The following is a 22240-nucleotide window of genomic DNA, read 5'->3' on the forward strand; positions in this document are numbered from 1 at the left end:
AACACCTATACAGATTTATCCCAGAAATTATCATTTTTCAACTGAAAAGTTGTTCATTTAATCTTTATTACCAGAAGATTAAAAAAATAAGCACTTATACGTCGTAAACGTGGCACTTAAATCTTTGCATGTGGATGTGATGGATGTTATAGTCACACGCACAAGCGCACGCGCTTCTCATTATCGTCCGTATTGCCACAAAGCCAGTTTAATCCAACAAAAGCAGCAAATTTGATTTGAACCAGTGATCTGGGTCTAGGATTTCACGTTATTAATACATTATACACGGCAAGTAAGATCACTATATTCTCTCTATGTGGCAAATATACACTACGATTAGGGAAAACTTGTTGAATCGAGTTTATAGTGAACAAAATGAAATACTTTTATCCCGTTATTCATGTACTAAGGAGAAACTTCGCAAACGGAAGTTTGTAAGGCCATAGAGGTGTGGAATATACGAACTGCATGGTTATTTTTTGTTCTTTTCATATAACTTTTCTCTCTCTGCAGCCTTTTTTTCCCTTTGGAGCCTTCTTGGGTTTATAGTCTGTTTACTCTGTCTATTAAAGTTTGTAGATGAATATATAAAGAGAGAAAGAAGAAAGGTGAAATAATAAAATAAGTATAGTTCAAAGGCTCATCTGAGTAACTGAATATATATTGGAAAGAACAATTTTCATTGATTTAGCGATCTTAGAAGTAATAACAAGAGATATCCCAAAATTAAGTTTAGAAGGAATAATGAAATTTCTTTCTTTCCTAACCTGGGCAGAACTTGTATAATGTGACCCACAGTTATCCACAAACTTACAAACATCTTAAATTCATTTAATGAATTTTTATTACCCAAGATGTGATAAAGTACCAGTTGAAATCCCTTAATATATGCATATAATCTATACTAGTATCGCCTGCAATTATTATGTGCAACCGTTTGATATAGCACAGTAGATTTGTCTTTCGTCCCCAAGCTCAAATATTACTATTGATATTTCTGGAAATCAGCTCCCTTAAGTATAATTCTTGTGCAAAACTTTTACTTGTGTAATCCCCATAGTTGTCAAACACGCATCTTATTTATTTAGAACTTTTAATTACCCGAATATACTAATTCACTATTAAGCTTAACAACAATAAGTATCAAAACTATTCTTAAGCCGAGCTTTATTGGCGGTTTTCCTTATTTCCTTGCTGTATTTTCAAAACGAAGTGCATCTTTTTAATCTTCCGAGGAATTTTAATAAATTCTTTTTGCCTGTTGGTCACACCCTTTATATTTTACGGGACTGAAAACTAAGTCTGTAAGTTTTATTTCTCTTCCATATCTAAGTTACTTGTACACTACCTTCTTAAAACACAAACACACGAACAAGAGCCTTTGTGTTAAGGAGACCAACATTAGTCCTAAAATACTCTTTTTTCACATTGGTCTTTTTTTTCTATGTGATTACTAAATTATAGTTTATTATTTAAGTTTTTTCTTGTTGAACTTTATTTGATGTGCTGAAGGATGGAAATATTTAATGCAGCGGGGCCTTTTGAACTAAAGTACATCAGCAGTAAATATTCTTGCATTTTGAGACCAATCCTTACGAGCTGCTCTAGAAACAAGAGCCCGTGTTGGCACAAAGCCAGCTAAAATATAACCAACCAATTAACCAGTAGTGAAATCCTATAGCATACACTATAATGTGGGAAATTTTAAAGGCATGCTGCAAATTTGAAAAAATGGCCGTAAAGCCCAGGCAAATATAATTCTCCAGCTGGACCAACCAGTAATGTAGAATTCATGTAATGATCTGTAAGTGAAGAATGCTTTGTGAAATTAATAAGCTGGAACTACTCTTAATGGTACACAACCAGCAGACTTTCAAGTTAAAAGGTGCACTCTCATCCTTGCAAAGAATGAAAAAATAAAGATAGTTCCTGCAAACCAGTCTATATTTGCATTGCATGTCTAGAATTTTTCAAGATTTGGTGGTGTGTGGAATTATAGAGGTTAAAATAAGAAAAATATGGCAAAAACTGTTTTATTTCTGCATGACTATCAAAAGAAATAAGGAACTCAAAACCTTATGAAAGTCATTCGGATACTTCAAACGTGGAATGCAAAAAGGCAAGTCACATTCCAAAGAGAGTTAAAAAACCCTATTACATCTCCATTTATTTACAATACCTGCACTGGAATTAAGCTATAGACACTAAAATTTTTATACAGCAGTAATTACAAGTTGTTCTAGATGAATAACAGTGTTTACTTTAAAAAACAATGATAATGTCATAATTAACTCTTCCTTTAATAGCAACTGAGACTTTTCATACGACAAGTTATTTAGAATTCATTCCTCCCATTTCTGGGTCCCTTTGCAGAAGCAATCATCCGTTCCTATATGATTAAGTTATTTAAAACTGCTTTTTATTGAGCTTCCATTTGAAAACATAATTCTCACAAAACCATTACACGATCATCTTTAGTAACAGAAAAATACATATTTGATATAAGAATGATGCACATTGTGTGAAAGTAAAGTTTTCAGTCAGTTTCAGTTGTGCTAATACTGTATGTGCTTGCAGCAGTTGTTGAGGAAGTTACCAATAAAAAGTACTAATCTTGATACGTACTAGTATTTTATATTGGCAACTCCTAAACGACTTCAAGGTACTGTACAGACTTGCTGCCCGTTAAATATGTACAGAGACTGGTTAAGATTATCCTGGATGTAAAATTTGAAATTTCCCTTAACATTACCTTTCTAATAAAGGTTTTTCAATAGATTTCAGGAATACCAATGTTTACTACTCCATGCAGTCATTTCTGATTTCCCCCCTTTTCAACTGTATTGAATTCAACGTTAACATCAGGTCTTTCATATAACTAATTTCCTTAACTTACACTAAGTTTAATTTTGAATGTCAAGCCTGTCAACTGTTTTTCCCGTAAGTAATCCTCATGCTCACTAATACTGTACTGGCAATAAAAATGGTTCCTCAACCACAACTAATATAAGCAACAAGAAAGCTTAATGCTCTATGTAATTAATATTCCATTGTTATTAGCCCTTAATCTTATGGCTTTGTAATACAGTATACCATCACCATGTCTGTTTTTCAGGGAAAAAACAACTTTTCCAATATATAATTTAAACAATTTAAAACACAGTTTCTAGATGTTGACAATGTAGAGCAATACGTAATGCCTTTGTGAAAGTGAGCACAGTTAAGATTAACAATATATATCTAAAATAATAAACTAATTAATAGTTCAAAGACATAGACTCTACCAACAGATATTAGTGTTCCTACAATAGCACAATCAAAATTCAAAAGATGACACATCATTCAGCCAGTTACTACTTTCCAGTTTTTCTGGTCAGCCCAGTAGTACTACAATAATTTTACTAGTTTACAGTAACGTTATCAAGTATCCAGCACTTGAATTTTTAGCTGCAAAATTAATAATCACTATTACTAGTAGAACACAATAAGACAGAAATATGTACAGTAGTAAGAACAATAAGATACACATATCCAGCAAGGACAGTTGTACCATATGCCAGTATACGTATATCAACATGACAGAAAACTATCCATGACAGAAAAATATCCATAAAGTTGCAAAATCAATACAGAATTTAAAATTTATTTTATACTGTACTACATTACTGTGTCTCATCCTTACAATAACCTTATTTCTCTACTAAGGGAATTGCATGGCAGTATAGTATATTAGTATTCTGATCGCCAGGTTAATGTTGATTTATGATGTATTTACAGTAATCTGGTTCAAATTTCTTCCATTTCCCCAAGATTCAAGCTCTGCAGTAAGTGACCCATCAATGAGTAAGTTTATTCCATACATTACTCTCTTAACATACTACTATAAATATAAAATTGGATAAATTCTCTGTACACATACTGGGGTGAAAATTTACACAACACTTCATATACGCAATTTTTTTCATCTTTGCAGTATCAAAGAACAATGGGTAACAGCATTTCATATACATACTGCTTACTGTAGTATTTAATTCCTACCAAGTCTAATTACAATGCATGGAAACATTGCAATGAAGATCTTAACCTCAATTTAATAACATTTGTACAAAACAACCCTAGATTATTTAAACTGAACATTTCTTTACTCTTTCACATTATAGTCAATGCGTTTAGCATGGAAATTACATGCTTAATTTTTCAGTCGAATGAAAACAAACATTTGTGTCAGCTATCAAAAATACAAAATCTAATGTAAAGCTAGCATGTCAAAATTCACACAAGGCTGTACACTCATACACTTAAGATGAAAAGTGACTTATCTTGACAGGGCTAAATGACCTTGGCTATTCCTTTCCAGTTTTTCAAAGTGCTTTCGTGCATTCTTGATGTTAATCAAAGTGGCTGCTGAAGCTGTAGTGGAAAAAGAAATAATAAAAAAACAAGAAATGAAAAATTAATCACCATGCTGCTAAAAAAAGGGAAGTATCATGAACTACCATTTTACATAACATACAATGTACGTAATGAGTTTAAAATGATAAACTTGTAAGAATAACCCAAAAAGATACATCAATTTCATCATTTACTAGCTAAAGAACACCAGCAATTTTATTTATACTTACGAATTGAAGCGTCGGACATGATGACCATGCAATATGTATTCGATGTAAATAGGTTGATAAAAGCAGCAAACTTTGAGTTCCTCACTTCCATGCTCTGGAACTGTGCAGCTAACTTACTGTACGGAAAATTTAAGAATGAATATCAGTGAGTATCCAGTCAACCAATAAAAAAATTGAAAACTACCACTTAAAATATAAATAAGCATGCTCAAATAATTTCAAAATTCTATAATTATCAAAAATTTTCTTTCTAAATACATTACGCATTACATTTTAAGTTAATAAAAAACCATAATAGAGCCATTCACTAGATCAGAAAAATTAAAAAATCAGAAAATTTGCAAATCAGCATGTGTATACCTGCAAGAAAGCTTAAACTGCTTGATAATGTTTGACACCTTCTCAAATCGATTGACATCTCTGTGAGGTCTCATGCGGTAGTGGGAGATGACTAGGAAAGTTGCGCGCTCAAAAAGAAGCACTTCGTCGGCATCAATTATGGTTGCAAAATCTTTGAGATTTTGTTCCAATTCCTTGACATTAGGTATCAATTCATAAACAATACTAGACCATGCCTAAAGGAAAAAAGACAATTCTATATCATTAAATTCAACAAACGTGTGCAATATGATTGAATTTGACACCAAACACTCGAACCATCTAAAATACTTTATGATGGTACTTTTTGTTGAACATGGACAAAAAGTACAACAAAAAAATTATTAAAATGTATTCACCAAAAAGTACAAAAAATGTTTAATTCATCTTGAAATTACATATACCAACACCAAACAATTAATGATCTTCATATAATGGTTAACAAACTCATGATTAATTTATAACACAGTAAATAACCAGAATGAAATAAGTGGTCCCATCACCATGGATGAGCACATGGCTTATATGACCTGATTTGTAGTGTACCTAAGGACATCATTATCTCTCCATTATCATTTCGTTAATATTTTATTTTTATTTGCCACCCTAAGTACAACACCATCTACAGTCCGAATTTTCCACACACACTATTTTGATTTGTCAGTGTGACCTACGAGACAACACCATTATTTCTCATTTACTTACTATTTATCTCTAGATTATTTTTCCTCTGATCATATATTTTATACTGGATGAACTTATTGTGAGGTTCTATATTTAGAACAGGGATTGGACTGGATTGTAACGGCAAATATATATCAAAGCCACATAATGTTTTAGTATTGTCAAGCTCCCAAATTGCAGCACATAAATAATACATCAGCCGTACTGCAATAAATATTGTCTACAAATTAAGACCTAAAGAAATATTCTTGAGACATTTCCTGCCAGCATCAAAACACAAGGTCTTCACTATATTGAAAACTTGATCTAAGATTTTTTGTAACTGCATTTAAATTTGCACTTCTAGAAATTTGGCCTTATATTATAATGCATATTCATGAGTAATAAGTTTATATAACATGTAAATACTTCAGTGTTCAAACTATGCACTGTAAAGGAATAAAAGGGTGGACATTTCTAACAAGTGACATCTTGAAAATTACTAAAGATTGGACCTTTAAGATAAGTTACAAATCTAGATAGAAACTAAACAAAATATACCTTGTATAAAGTTTCATCCCAGATAGAAGTTCTAAAGCAAACGCACTCCAGAGGTTTCGAAAGCCGTTTAAGATCATCCTCCCTCTCACGAAATATCTGTAATAATAAAATATGTGATATAAAAAAATACACATTTTCACAAAAACTAAATCTCCTTTTTCATTACATTTTGTACATCAACAATGACTTCACTATTGTGTTTTCCAGGTTCATGTATAAATTTTTTGTATCAGAGTTTTTCACTGTAATGAATAAAAAACCGGAAAATAAAAAAAGGGAGATAAACAAAAGGTATTACAGACTATTTATGTTTATTAATTCTAAAAAATGGAACTTACAACATCCCGCTGATCATCTTGAAGCAAGTCCATCTTATGAATGAGACAAAACACTCGAGCTTCAGGGGAATTTTGCAAGATGGCCTCCAAGCAGCTTTGATAATAGTGCATATCTTTCTCTGGAAACAATGAAGAGATTCACATGAAAAAGTTTAGTACTTTTCAGATAAAATAAACAAAGGACTTGCAATATTACAAAGGAAAGGCAAAAACTTATTCAAGCGATGTTAACATTTCAAAAGCTAATTACAAGTACTTTATTTCCAAAGTTTTCATATGATGTTACCAAAATATATACAGCATATCAATTTTCAAGCATACATATAACCTTGAATAAATCTCTCTAAAATATCTAGCATTGCAATACTACTGTACTATGTCTCTATTGTTACTTAGTGGCAGGTAATCTTTAGCTGGTAAGATGAGTTGAGTTGAATATAGAATTTAGGCCAAGCACTGGGGCCTATGAGGTCATTCAGCGCTGAAATGGAAATTGACAGTGAAAGGTTTGAAAGGTATAACAGGAGGAAAACCTCGCAGTTGCACTATGAATCAAGTGTTAGGAGAGGGTGGAAAGTAAGATGAAGAAAGAGAATATGAAAGGAGGTACCATCCAGTAAAAGGAACGAAAGTGGTTGCAGCTAGGGGCCGAAGGCACGCTGCAAAGAACCTTAAGTAATGCCTACAGTGCACCACATGAGGTCCACTGATGGCATTAACCCCCTATGGGGCAGCTGGTAAGATATGGAGTACGATACTGGACTGAAACCCACCTCTGATGCTATATTATACTGTACTGTACTGTAATTTCACGAACATATAGAAGTAAACACTGATTATTTCAGCCTAAGGGTTCTTGCTAAACATTTTGTATAAAAATTTATTTTCAAGCCTAAAGATAGCAAACTGGCCATAGAAAGGTTCCTTACTCTAATCTTAATACAGTAGCAGTGTCAATACCTAATAGGCTGATGAACAAATTTTAACTTAATTTAGGAAATGCAGTACAGTATAGGATAAAGGAGTTAAAAGAAAATTGTTCATATATTTGCTGAATATTATACAGCATGTCCCATACTGAGATAAATATAATGATAACTTTTTGGATTTGAAAGTGTTCCATTACTCTGATTCTCCTTTGTAATACAAAGCAAATGTTTAGTCCTCAAAGAATCTGTGATCAGCCCAGTCTACTTTAAAGGTTTTTTACACTAATGTCTAAGCTTCTGGACCAGATACATCAATAAAATGTTATGCAGGGCATTGTGTAAATATTAACAGTGCTTACCAAGTTCTCTGCTCTCCACATCAAACACATAAATTAGAACTTCCACATTTTTGAAGATATTGTCTCTTTGTGATGCAAAGTAATTCTCCATGAATGCTTCCTGACTGAAAATTAAATTTTCAAAATTAAATAATGGTTAAAATGTACAGAATATGAATCTTTCATACCAATGCTAAGAAACTCCAGAGAGGAACACAACAGTACTGATTACAATTCGCTGTGTAAAGCATAATATAAGTAGTGCCCTCTAACAATATAAAAAGAAAAATCTCTTATGTTGATTACAGTCTTATGATAAAATATCTCTAATGTGCCAGAGATAGCATTGTATATGTTTACAAAATACAAGTAAATCTTCATGGTATTATATCAATTAGTTACAAATTTGTCACTTAATGAGGTTACTTCACTTTATGTAAAGTTTAGGTACATAGAAGATACTAAAATAATTTACTGTTATTTGAATGATAGGTACAAGGAAAATCTCAACCAAACAATAACTGGTAATACCCTGATGAGGTATGAAATAGTGTTGTTGTTGTTTTTTTTTTTTTTTTTTTTTTTTTTTTTTTTTAATCTCACCCTCCACAGTCCCACAGGTTGAGAACCAGATTTCCCAGGAAACGAACATGAGAATGCTCTACATCAACTGTAAAGAAGGGGGTCTCAGATTAAGTTTATACCTGGGGTAACTTTCTATCAAAAGTGAATGTATACAGCAGTTTAAGTTCTTTATTGCAAGGTTTAAAATGTGACAGTAGATTTCAGCAAGAAACTTTTATTCGACATATTCATAAATATTCACAAATTGCTAAAATATTGGTATTATCATAAAAAAATCAATATTTGGAAACAGAACACTAAGTCATGATTAAAAGGTTAAAAAGACTCCTTACTTGTTGCACCAAGACGACTTGTATCTCTAGCTATGTAATTAGCAAATATAATGGATCTCATGCTGGTCTTTCCAGAACCACTTTTACCCATCAACAGAACCTGTAATGAGTGGAATAAAAAAAAGCAATGAAATTCTCTTTCCAGCTTCAACATGAAATGTACCCATTTATGAGCAAGAGCCCATGCTGGCATAATGCCAGCTTAATCTTCAACAACAACAACCCATGACAATCCCACGGTTAAGTACCTTTTTTAAATGAAAAAATTTTTTCAGAGACCCTTAAGCAAATATAAGTGATTAATAGGGTACAGTGATAGTTGTTTATCATGCAAATATATTAATCACTTAAACTACTCTCTTCTCTCTGGGCCATTTTTCTAAGTACTCTGGATGACTGAGATTCATTTTGTTGTCTCCAGCAACATACCATTGTGACCAAATACCATACATTTATTTACTTTGTTGCCTCCGTATTCACATCACTTGAGGCAGCTAACTATAGTGACCCTAAAATAAGTAAAGCTAGGTTAGCCATCTGTTTTTAATTTAAACAGGTTTAAACAAGATTTGTAACAAAACTCATTTAAAAAATGGTTCTCTGCTAAAGTATGTAAACTTTCATTTAAAGACCAACAAGTGACACTAAATTTGGCTGGGCTACGTGGGACACACTCAATTCTTACTCTTTAACTTATGCTTGTGAAGAATTCTGTATAACTAGGGGGCTATGCTAAAAAATTCAAGACTAGGCTAGGCTATGTCAGACGTTTAGTGTTTTTCAGTTATATAATAGGTAACTTTTTGGCCAAGGAAATCTCCCCTATGCCTGGTGAAATGCTTTGACATTTTAATGTCTCTTCATTGTTTCCCTCACCCAATATGCTAATCTTAACTACTGCTGCCTTATGTGAATAAATTGCTAATGCTTAGTGACTTAACTTCATTATTCTCACATGCAAAATCAAGAATAAAATGATCACTTATTAAATTGGAAGTAACTCCTTCCACTTGTAAATATACCTCTCTTTCATAGGATACATTGTTTGGATGTTGGGATTAGAACAAGAGGAATCAATATAAACCTTCAAGCTGTGTCTCCAAAGCTTAAAGTAAGGGTTATGCTATATGTGTAATGCTAAAAGGGATGTTAGGATTCATAGTGCAAGGTCAGGTTGGGATAAAGGGTATTTTACTTTCATAATTTATAGCATTCTAAGTTGGTCATATAGTAATAGGACTGGTAAAAATGTTCTGTTACAACAGAATTCCATCTAATAAAAGGAGCCCATAAAAACACTAAAATATAGAGAGAAAAGTACTATATTTCAGAGACTGCTGTCTCTCTCTTCAGGTATATGAATGAGAAAAGTTTACAGAAAAGGTGGTATTTATACCACCTTTTCTGCAAACTTTTCTCATTCATATACCTGAAGAGAGAGAGAGAGAGAGAGAGCAGTCTCTGAAATATAGTACTTTTCTCTCTATATTTTGGTGTTTTTATGGGCTCCTTTTATTAGATAGTAGTAGGATTACATTAAGTTTAAGACATCTACCTCTGATTGAATCTATGAATTAGGGTAAACAACCACAGACGATCCATCGTCATCGCATGGCCAGGCCTTGTTCACTCGATATTTAATTGGTGAAACAAGAATACAATTACAACTTTAAACATACCATTCAAAAGATTGAAGTTTCATCAACATAATGTGATATATGAAAGCCCCATACAAACAAAAATAAGCCTGTGAGCTCTTCGTATAATATGTTTTCAAGGCAGTTTTGAAATCCAATATGGCGGCAATCACGTGACTGCCAGTTCTAACTACAGACAATCCACCATCTTTCCCAGCCTTCCCAGCACTCATTTGAACAATGTTAGCATATATATGTAACATTTATTGATCTTACTCAAGACTGCAGTTGTAATCAGTACAATAAAACAACATTTTGTTGCCTATATTAGTGAAAGTATGAAACTTTATTCCTGGGGTCATGGTTTGAACCGAATTAATTTTTACCTTGTAATCAGTGGTTTTATCCTCACTGCCATCACAACTGAAACTCCACAGTCCTTATTTGATTGTAATTATACACATTTTGGTCTTAATTCACTCCATATTGCACTTGAACCACGTTGCTGTTCCTGGTCCCTAAGCACTCACTCCACAAACACAGTTACGAGCAGCAGACGGCTACACTGTTTATGGGGTGCAAAGCTTTATTCCCTTAATTGTTTACTTTACTCATTATTTAGTTTAACTTTACTTTGTTACTTCAAAATGTTTATTTAATTCACGTCTATTATCCCTTTTTTGCAACCAAATTAACACCAAAAAATTACAAATATTTCTGATGTACTTACGAGCAGACGACACAACAAAAAATGACTCATCGTTGCCAATCTAGTGGAGCTTCACACATACGCCAATGCATTACAAACTGTTTCCATGAATTCTAGTTGTCATGGTAATGCAGTAATGATAAAATTGCTGGAATATGTATATATACTAAAAATAGATACACTAATTTCACTTATTTCCCCGGTTTTGTGTAAGTCTTATACCCAGTTTGGAGGGTAAACACATACCAAATACCAAATGACAACACTGATAAACAATTGAAGAGCGCAAAACGCCACAAAGAATGCCGTAGTTCCCTTGGATAGGTAGTGGTTAGAAGTCATGTTTACGATTGTTGTGATGAAAGTGCCCCAGCATCTATGGGTACAAGTGGTGTGAGGATTTAGCACAGGAAATGGGAAGTTTGTTGACACAAGCGACTCCGCAAACATCGAGATAGCGTCAATCTTCTAAACATTTTTAATTGTAAGTAAGAATTTCGAAAGCGTCATGGGGGTAGTGTGCACTGCGTTGGCCACACTTTTCATTACCCTCTGTTTAAATCTTAAAATATGGACTTAATTTCCAACTTTGGAGAAAATACTTACTTCGAAAGGAGAGTAGAGGTCTTGAGCTCCTGTTATCACCAGCAACAATTCATGACTGATGACCATCTCCGGTGTCAGGATGTGTTAAAGTACCTTTTCGGAGGGTGGCCAAAAACGAGGTAGTCGGTGAGTTGGCCAGTCCAGTCGGTTGTTTACCCTATGGCACTCAGTCAGGTTAGGTGTGATTCATCCCTGCTCGGTTAGGATGCGCCCACACCAATGGCATTGTAATATCTTTATTCTTTGTGTTTTTTGACTGATTCTGATTCTTAATTGTGACTTGTGTATTTTCAGACTGCTCATAGTTCATGATTTTTAGTAAAGTTTGTACAATTGATTCATTTCTAGTTTTCATTTACCAAAGAGAGACAATTTCTCACAGCAATCAGCCACATAAGATAAGCGATATTAGGCTAGCTAAAGCAATTCTTTTTTGTTATATTAGTACCTAGCTACCTAGGTACTAGGTATATAGCTATTATAGTATCCTAGTCTGATGATGCTTAGGCCCAGTATTGATAGAATACTGGCTATCAGCTTGCATTGATTTTCACTAAATATACCAATGCATAACACAACAGTGGATAGGTATATCAGGCCTAGGTATCAATCATTTTAAACTTGTTAAAACCTATTCACAAAACACAAAAACATTAGCTAAACATTAGGTAATATATGCAGCTAATATAAGCAATGAGAAGCTGATCTACTGATCTGTGTCCAAATAATATGGAGAAATTAAAAGTGTCGTAGCAGGCCTTGGGCTCTTATACAACCCTGGCCAAGGCCTACAATAGGCTAGGCTAGGTTAGGCTTAACTCCGTAGTCTTCTGCTTATTTTCTCTTCACTCTGGAAAATGAAACACTTTCTACTTCAAAATTTCAATAATCTAGACACCAAAATCAAGTCAAAAGTATCATTACCTTTTTCTTCATGATTGTGGCGAATTGGACTGGTTGCTCAGCTGTAGACGATCTTGTGATTATTAGACTGTCAAAGGACTTTATCTCTTGTTTACGCCTCGTTTCTTCTTCTTCTTGCCACTTTTTTTTCAGCTGCGAAGTGGACATTTATTTTTGCGAAGCCAAGCATAAAACGAGTAATGAAAGGTGTTAAAGGCATCTTTATTATGTGAAAACGATAATTAATAACTGAACAGGAACGACGTGTGCTACCTTAGGTGATAGTGTAAATATTAAGTAAATATATATCAAGGTAACTTCTATCATTATCGTCGACTTTACCTCTGCATAGTGTCATTTGCACAAATGAAATAACATAACATTATGAATATATATATATATATATATATATATATATATATATATGTGCGTGTGTATGTGTATGTGTAGTGTATGTGTATGTGTAGTGTATATGTATATGTGTATATGTATATGTGTAGTGTATGTGTAGTGTATGTGTATGTGTAGTGTATGTGTGTGTGTGTGTGTGTGTGTATGTATATGTGTATGTGTATATGTGATATGTGTATATGTAGTGTATATGTGTATATGTGTATATGTATATGTATAGTATGTGCTGTGTATGTGTAGTGTTATGTGTATGTGTATGTGTATGTGTGTGTGTGTGTGTTGTTTGCTTGTGTGTGGTGTGTGTATGTGTGTAATATGTGTATATGTGTATTATGTGTATATGTGTATATGTGTATTATGGGATATGTGTATATGTGTCTTGTATATGATATGTATATATATATATATATATATATATATATATATATACACACACACACACACACACACATATATATATATATATATATATATATATATATATATATATATATATATATGTGTGTGTGTGTGTGTATGTGTGTGTGTGTAGTATGTATATATGTATATATATATATATATATATATATATATATATATATATATGTATGTATGTATGTATATTCCACAATGAAACGAAGGAGAAACCGGAGGGAAAAAGTATATACACTTCTTAATTTTTCCTATCTGCTTTTTCCATTTCTTTGTGGAGCACAGTGATATTTTATCTCCCGATTGAGAAGAAAACAACTTAATATAATGTATAAATATATTGAATTCAATATTTATGGTGTATCTTTTGCTTAATATCTAAAGTAGAAAATTTTTAAAGTTATGTATGTAACCAATTTATATATATATATATATATATATATATATATATATATATATTATACATATTAGATTAGATTAGTTACAAGTATTACATCAAACTTAATTTTTTATACTCAGATATTAAGCCAGAAATACCCTATAGATATTTAATTCATTATATTCATACATTAGATACAAGTTGCACCTAAACTTACACTATAAACAATGAATGTCGTACCTACTCTGGCCAGAATTTGAACCATTTGATTGGAACTTCATATGCTCTCGGTTATCATGAGAGATAGTTGAAGCTATAGTACTTTTCTGGGTTGGGAAATGCGTGTCATTGGTTTTATACCTTCTTGTATATAACTGTGGCTAATGAATATTACATAATATTTTATTTACCATTAATATTTGGGTTTGCATATAAGCTTTAGAATGTAGAGGAAAGCGAGAGCAATGAATATATAGAATAGTTATAACCTCGGTGTATAAAACTAATTTTAGAATCTTTAAATAGGAACGTTCGCGAAAAAACTGATGCATGCTATAATTTGTAGTTAACGGCTGTTTTGTTTTAGTTCTTTAGTGTTAAGGAACTTGGTATGTTCAATACCACTTAGCTATATTTCCTTCAATTAATAGAAAACTATACCTGTCCGTTTATCGTGCAAGTGCTATAATAATTAAAAGGTATATGATTATATCGGCCATATTACTTGGGACATTGTGCATGCCTTACCTGTGCATTACGTTAGCGAAGTTACATTATTTTCTGCGATTATGTATCTACTATTTAGTACGCTTTCAAGTTATATTTCGCTCTTAGCCCTATACTATTCATTTTTTATGCTCCCTTTTTTTTTCTTTTTTCTTTTTGTATTTGAGGAAATGATCCTACGAGTGCCGATGGTGACTCATAAAGACTATCATAACATAAAATCTTAAAGAGTAATGAATATTTTATGCCACTCTTTATCAAATATATAGTTGTGTTCTTATAATGCCCAACTTTTCCGATTAAACGGATAAAGTTATCCATTTTATCAAGTATCCGTTTACACTCATTCTTCAACGTTTTCTCTAATTCAAATATTCCCGTTTTCTTTCTGAACTTCCTTAGACAGAATCAATAGAAAGGGAAATAATTAAAAACATTAATTATCTTGTTCGGTTAGATCACAAGGCTAGTGTACACATGTTACATAAATACCAAAAAAGATATGACTAAATAAAATGTAGAAATAGTTCAATATAGATGAACTGGAAATGTAACCAAGAAGAGTATACAAGATGCAGGATTTTTTCTTTTTGTCTTTTTAAGTATGAAAACAGGTAGTTAATAGAAGCAATTAAGAAGTTATGGACACGGGCTATTATTGCGGATAATGCAAAAACAACTATAAGAACTACACAAATAGAGAAAAGTAAGCTTATGTGAAGCTCTTGTCAAGAGCTGTTATAACGCCCTCCTCTGAAAAAAAAGCCCAATAGAACAGTTAGGTCTTGCCAAATGGGTGTAGCATTCTAAAGGGAAGGGAATGTGTAAAGCTGAGAAATACTGGCCCGAACAGACATACGTCACTTTATGACAGCGCTCTTCAGTCCTTCCACCTTCTTCAGTAGACTGATACCTGCTACTACATTTTACAAGACAGGGAAATCGATGTGTTTTTTCTACAACTCATAAGGGATACAAGAATTTATCTACTTGTGGTGAAATCCAGTCGCATAAATGATTTGAAATCTTACGATAATCTAGTCATATTTTCACGTCAGGCAGAGAGAGAGAGAGAAACTAAAAATACGATTTGGTCTAGAAGTGATCTCCTTGGAGCTTAAAATTGGAATCCATCTCAGGAGCGCAGAATCAGAAAAGAAAGAAGAAAAGTGACCGCAGAGAGGACTACTGTTGATTGCGTTTGGCCTCACGATACTTGCCTCAGTTCATTTTCAGGTGGCACTGTGTTCGTATCAAGTTCCTCTGAGGTAAGGGTCACCCGCCCTCTCTCTCTCTCTCTCTCTCTCTACTCTCTCTCTCTCTCTCTCTCTCTCTCTCTCTCTCTCTCTCTCTCTCTCTCTCTCTCTCTCTCTCTCAAAATGTGAGGAAAGATCATTCAACATTCATTACGAATCGCCTTTTGTTAAGAATAATTATTGCAATTTGGCTTTTTATCTCATTATTATTATTAGTAGTAGTAGTAATGGTAGCAGTGTTTGTTTGTGCCGCATACAAGTGTACATTAACAGAAGTAATTTCTCGAAAAAAATGTTTAATCAAACTATATAGGAAGGATGCCAGACAAGAAGAAAACATTCTGGCTGCAGCATGTTTTGTTCTCTTTAAACCTTTTCATTAGCGGGAATAACTAAAACCTATATATATATATATATATATATATATATATATATATATATATATATATATATATATATATATATATATATATATATATATATATATATATTTTGAATGACACTGAATGATTATCAATACTTGATTTACAGAAGTTTTTTTGTTTTGTTTTTTTCCGATGTGCAGACAATAGGCTTATGTTCGTAAGGTTGGCCGTCTCCTTTCGCACAGGCGCAAAAGGTTTTTAATAATAATAATAATAATAATAATAATAATAATAATAATAATAATAATAATAATAATAATAATATCAATATCAATAGTATTAGTATTATACTGTTTTACATATTGTTCTACAATAATTTCTCCTCCGTAAGGGGTAGTGCAGTCAGTGGACCTCATGGTATGCACTGTAGACATTACTTGAGGTTCTATGCAGTGCCTCTTCGGGCCCTCGCTGCAACTACTTTCGTTCCTTTTACTGTTGTACCTCCTTTCATATTCTCTCTCTGCATTTTACTTTCCACCATCTCCTAATAGTACTTGATTCTTAGTGCAACTGCGAGGTTTTCCTCCTCTTTTCAAATCTATTACTGTCAATTTCCATTTCAGCGCTGAATGACCTCATAGGTCCCAGTGCTTGGTCCTTGGCCTAAATTCTATATTAAATTCAATTCGATTATTTTGCATAACTAGAGGAAATTTGTGTAAACTAATTTTCTTAATTTGAATATTTTTAGATAAGTGCAAACAGAAGAACTTCATGTACGCTTTATATATATATATATATATATATATATATATATATATATATATATATATATATATATATATATATGTGTGTGGTGTGTGTGTTTGTGTGTGTGTTTATTACCACAGATTGTTATTTTCTGTCCAATTGTATCGTTACATAATTCAAAGATTATTTCTCTCCTCTCTCTCTCTCTCTCTCTCTCGTCTCTCTCTCTCTGCTCTCTCTCTCTCTCTCTCTCTCTCTGTATATATATATATATATATATATATATATATATATATATATATGAATTACATTTTCTGTCAGGTTAATCATTCATTTGCTATCTAATGAACTACGTCGAAAGTCTATACCTCTCTTTCTCTCTCTTTAAAATCATCACTGAATAATAATTTCTCTTATTCGTACAGGCGACGATAACTGAACAAGCGGAAGACCACGATTGCCTTCCTCCTCACTCCCCCTTCTCTTCTCTCCCCCTTGGAGGAATAATAGCTCTCCCCCAACTCCATTCGTCTTTGACCTCCTGCCGAGGAGGAGGCTTAAATGAACTATCCTCTGGGAACTGCTGTTGTTACTCCGACTTTGTCCACTCCAGATTCTTCCTCCGCCCCTGAAATCTCCACTTCTCCTCCACTCGACTGATTCCCATTTCCCTCTTCGTCGTCACCTACTTGTAACTACTCCTCCTCCTCCTCATCCCCCTCCTCTCCTCTCCTCATTCTCCTTATACGCCTCACCAATTAGCCAACACTTCTTCCCCATCAGAAGTCCCCTCCTCTTCCACCATGGTCATTGCCAAGCCTTACGGTAATATCGAATCAAAAGTCTCATCCTCCTCTTCTCCTTCCACACCTTCCTCCTCTTCACTCCCATCATTTTCCCCTTCTGCCTTCTTCCCTCCCTCGAAACTCCACTCACGGACGTTGCTGCCGCCTTCCATTTTCGAAAAAGAAAGAAGAACGAGAATTTCTACGAGAGTTCTACAGATCCTTCTGTTCGTCGTTTTCTGTTCGGAAGTCTGCGATGGGTGAGGAAGGACTTTGGTTGTAGAAATAGCAATTCAACTCATAATGCCGTAATAGAAATTCCGTTGAAATAGCTCTTATCTTGTTAATTTATTATATTCTTGTTTTAGTTTTCTCTCTTTTACAAAAAAAAAGCCAATCAAAAGGCACTGTGCCCATTCTGGGGAAGTTCCTCCCTAGAAGCCAATGACAATTTATTTTTCGTTTTATATGGATGAGAAAACTGGTACACATCTTTTTGTATTCCTGGAACCCAGTACAATGGTTCTCTTATTTGTTTGCTATCTACGTCGTTTATTGTATCGTATGTGTCCAAATCATGTGTACTACCAAATGCTGTAAAGACTACACCAATGAACCATGTCAGTCTCTAGGGTTAAAGATTCTCTATTTACATTCCGGTAAAATCCTTTATTCTTTGTGCGCAATTTTATACATTGAATAATTTGCTTTCTCTGTTAGATAGATGTGTGAAAGGTTATAGCTATAACTGTATATCTGATATTGCTCTCATTTTTCATTCCTATATATGAGCAAAACTGCCACTTAGTGTTTGTTTCATCTATTAATAAACCTTTTTAGAATATATCTGACTAAACAAAGGAAGTATTTATCCTGTGACAATCGAATTACGCTCGTTTTATAGCAGAGTAATTCCCATTTTTCTTTCTCATAAACTACCGAGTTGAAGAGCGATCTGGAACCACTGTAAGTGTGGAAGTTGCCAAATAAAACGGCGACACCGTGACACCGTCCTTGAGACGAAAGGAAATCCTCTCGAAGAGGCCAGGTCATGTTTGCCAACATCGATTGTTTCCTGTATTGTTTATAAGACTTCGGGGTCAGGGACAGATTCTGCAATCTTGTATTCTGTTTGATATATTATATATATATATATTATATATATATATATATATATATATATATATATATATATGTGTATATAATATATATATATATATTATATATATATATATATATATATATATGATATATATATAATATAATAATATATATATAATATTATATTATATATTTGTATTTGTATTATCACCCTCTTTGTACAAGAAAGCATTAACCTTTCAGTATTATCTATTAAGATTCACATGAGTTGCGCATCATCACTATTATCTATGCATAATATAATATATATATATATATATATATATATATATATATATATATATATATATATATATATATATATATGTATGTATAGAATCCTCATTGTACAAGAAAGCCTTAACCTTTCAGTATTTATTAAGATTCACATGAGTTGCGCATCATCAGTATTGTTTATGCATAATATGTCTGTTTGTGATATTAGTGAAGCGCTGTATCTGTAGGCTGTTGTATATTGGTTGGAGTGCAAGTCTTTTAAGTCTTTAAGCTGTACAAATATACACCCACTTTCCGATACATACCAGTGATTCTTTCTGACATCTTTATCAACAGAAAGTGAACAATATTTAGTATGGACCTGATAATTAATTCGTCAGTAGTGAAAGGTAAGCTTATCTCTCATCACGATTCGTGTCGTCGTTCATAGGAAACTGAAGTTGATAGAATTTAGGACGTTATAAAAAAATAATGTTATAACTTCCGTACATTGCGAACTTTGTTACATTATCCGTAAGTTTTTGTACACGTAATGCTACGAATGATATCCATTTTATCGCCGTCCACGTTTTCAGTTCTGCATAACTCCTCTATTTGATGAGGAATGAAAGAGAATTAAAAAAATTAAAACAATGAATTATGGCGATACCCGGCTGAAAATTCAGTCCATCACGGAAAACCATTTAACCATATCCTTTTGCTATTACGAGGAAACCAAGACGGGCATTATGACAAGGGTCTAGCTTCTAAGTTGAGCCAAGGAACGTGATTCTACCTCGACAGGCATACAGGTATTTACTCTCTATGACCATATGTGCGGATGTTTATAAAACCTCACGTCCTGTTCCTGACTACAGAAGTAAGCCGAAAATCCCACGAACTCGACTGTCTTTGGAGGACATTCTGCCAGAGAACCGGTCGACGTATGACAAGATGGTTCCTCCCAAAGTCGACGGGGAGCCAACCAAAGTCTTCTTCCATGTGACAGTGATGAGCATCGATTCTGTGAACGAGAATTCAATGGCGAGTTTTCCCAGCTTTTCTATGTTTTGAGGTTGAAATTCGCCGTCATGAGCGTAGTCATTCGACGTCCTATTGTTTGTTGTTAAATATGAAAAGATATAATTCAATGCCTTTGCCGACTGAGTCCTATTGATTCTATAAATATATTTCCATCACTGGGAGAGGAATTTGAATTTGTCAGTCATCAAATATAATAATAAGAAAAAACTCCAAATATGACTTCTACGGGTACTAAAGAATGACCCAAGCCTACATTTCTTCCACGACAGAGTTATGGAAATGATTTGGACATCTATTCTGAGAACACCGTGAGCAGCTTAAATCTTCAGACTGGAATGTATTCAGGGGTGAGTTGAAGGAGTAGTAGTATTCGCTCTTTGTGTTCACTTAGTCCTTATTTTGTTTTATTTCGGGCCTCATTGTGGCCCACTGGCTCTTGTTCTAGATTGCCAAGGTAAATCACTTGTTGCAGAAATGCCCGGTGCAGTTTTTCGTAGCACGGTAACCTATCGTTAAACCTTATTTTGCTAAAACCCTCCTTTTTTCTTCTTCTTCTTTTTTACTTGGGCTTGAGACCACCATGCATGTGTGTAAACATTTATACAAGGCAAAGTTTTAAGTATACGAGTATTCTAATGTTATACTTACGTAACATCGCATAAGACCAGCGACCCTGAAAAAATTATCTGTAGTTCCATAAATCATATCAGGTATGTTTAGTTCATTTATCATTATTTTACAGGTTGTAGAAACTTTTGGGTAGTCTTACTTGACGATAATATTTTTCACAGCGATAATTTGAAAAATTAAGAATTAACACACACACCACACACACACACACACATATATATATATAATATATATATATATATATATATATATATATATATATATATATATATATATATATATAATATCTATATATATAATATATATATATAATATATATTATATAATAATATATATTATTATATATATATATCATATATATTTATATATATATTTATATAAATTAATAAAATATTAATATTATAATATATATGTAATATTTATAATAGATAATATATATATATATAACTAATAATAATATATTATATATAATATAATATTATATATATATATATATATATATCCTATATATATATAATATTACCTTAAAAGTTTCCAAAACATCTGTACTCCTCCAGACATCAACTCTTGAGTTGTATAATTCCCCATTTTACGTAGAAAATTAATCTAACCTATTACCAGGATCCATACAGAGACTCTCTGTATGGATCCTGCCTATTACTAAATGCTCTGCTTTCCATTCTCGTTTCTACATGACTCAGAGGAACGCTAGATTAACAGTTAAATTAATCAATTACAATCTTTTGTATTATTAAAACATTTCTTGTGAGACAATATTGATACTGTACTACGGACATATTAAAACCTGTCGTAATTTCAGTCTTAGAGCTCGATTATTTCTGTACGGAATAAGCAGCAACGAAATCGATAAAAGGCCAAAAGGTCTTTACGAAGACAAGGTTCCTTAACGAACCTACCTCCTGAAGGAGGTCTGAATAAATGCTGGCCTAATGGCCTTTGACTTCAACCTAATTGCCCCATTGACATGGCTTATCTCGGCGAGTAATGATTATCTTTTAAGCTGTCATTCGTTTTTTTTTTTCATCGTGGAGATAGCGTTGAGTCCATTGTAGAGCGTGCAGATTTCCTGGTTTATTACATACATACATACATACATACATACATACTACATACATACATACATACATACATACATACATATATATATAGTGTGTGTGTGTGTGTGATTTTTTGTGTGCATGATTATAACAGTCTCGAGCTTTCAAATTCAAAGTAACAACAGGCACAGTATAACATATTCTGCTTATCGATATTTTACTAGAACGGTAAACTCTCTCTCTCTCTCTCTCTCTCTCTCTCTCTCTCTCTCTCTCTCTCTCTCTCTCTCAAGGTGTCCAGTAGTGTAGATCGTTATGCAAATCTGTAAGTGAACCGGAAAATATGTTTTTATTAAAGATTGATATTTTGCTCAGAGGTAATTAGTAGGTTGAAGTTAAAGAGTCTAAGAGACAAAAACTACTAATATAATTTCATTTTAAAGTACAATTAATCATTATTTAAGA

The 22240-nt window shown here is 33.1% G+C and overlaps 2 protein-coding genes across 7 annotated transcripts in view; one reads left to right on the forward strand and one right to left on the reverse strand.

The window, feature by feature from the left end:
• The window catches only part of LOC135204085 (glycine receptor subunit alpha-2-like), a 161498-nt gene that overhangs the window by 132446 nt on the left and 6812 nt on the right, over positions 1-22240 (forward strand). For 3 of the 6 annotated variants that reach the window (XM_064234078.1, XM_064234080.1, XM_064234079.1), the window contains exons 2-4: positions 17328-17947; positions 19922-20087; positions 20357-20434. In XM_064234078.1, the coding sequence (XP_064090148.1) occupies positions 17706-17947; positions 19922-20087; positions 20357-20434 (486 nt within the window). In that variant the 5' untranslated portion in view covers positions 17328-17705. Of the gene's footprint in view, positions 1-15697; positions 15797-17327; positions 17948-19921; positions 20088-20356; positions 20435-22240 lie in introns of those variants that run through there. The other 3 variants (XM_064234081.1, XM_064234083.1, XM_064234077.1) reach the window with 2 other exon arrangements.
• Positions 2020-12772, reverse strand: LOC135204084 (ras-related GTP-binding protein A-like). Its single transcript, XM_064234076.1, has 9 exons — positions 12623-12772; positions 8747-8846; positions 8433-8499; positions 7851-7954; positions 6563-6681; positions 6225-6320; positions 4983-5197; positions 4623-4738; positions 2020-4410 (listed from the first exon to the last, which is right to left on the reverse strand). Exons 1-9 carry the CDS (start codon positions 12767-12769, stop codon positions 4316-4318), a joined length of 1059 nt encoding a protein of 352 aa, XP_064090146.1. The 5' UTR covers positions 12770-12772; the 3' UTR covers positions 2020-4315.

The sequence above is a fragment of the Macrobrachium nipponense genome, chromosome 44, assembly GCF_015104395.2.
Source record: "Macrobrachium nipponense isolate FS-2020 chromosome 44, ASM1510439v2, whole genome shotgun sequence".
NCBI lineage: Eukaryota > Metazoa > Arthropoda > Malacostraca > Decapoda > Palaemonidae > Macrobrachium > Macrobrachium nipponense.

Coding starts and splice junctions, on each gene's coding strand:
- LOC135204084 (XM_064234076.1), bottom strand. CDS start 12,769: ATGTCCACTTCGCAGCTGAAAAAAAAGTGGCAAGAAGAAGAAGAAACG. Junction 6,682..7,850: donor TGTGGAGAGCAGAGAACTTG/GTAAGCACTGTT, acceptor CATTGTTTCCAG/AGAAAGATATGCACTATTAT. Junction 4,411..4,622: donor CATGTCCGACGCTTCAATTC/GTAAGTATAAAT, acceptor TTTCCACTACAG/CTTCAGCAGCCACTTTGATT.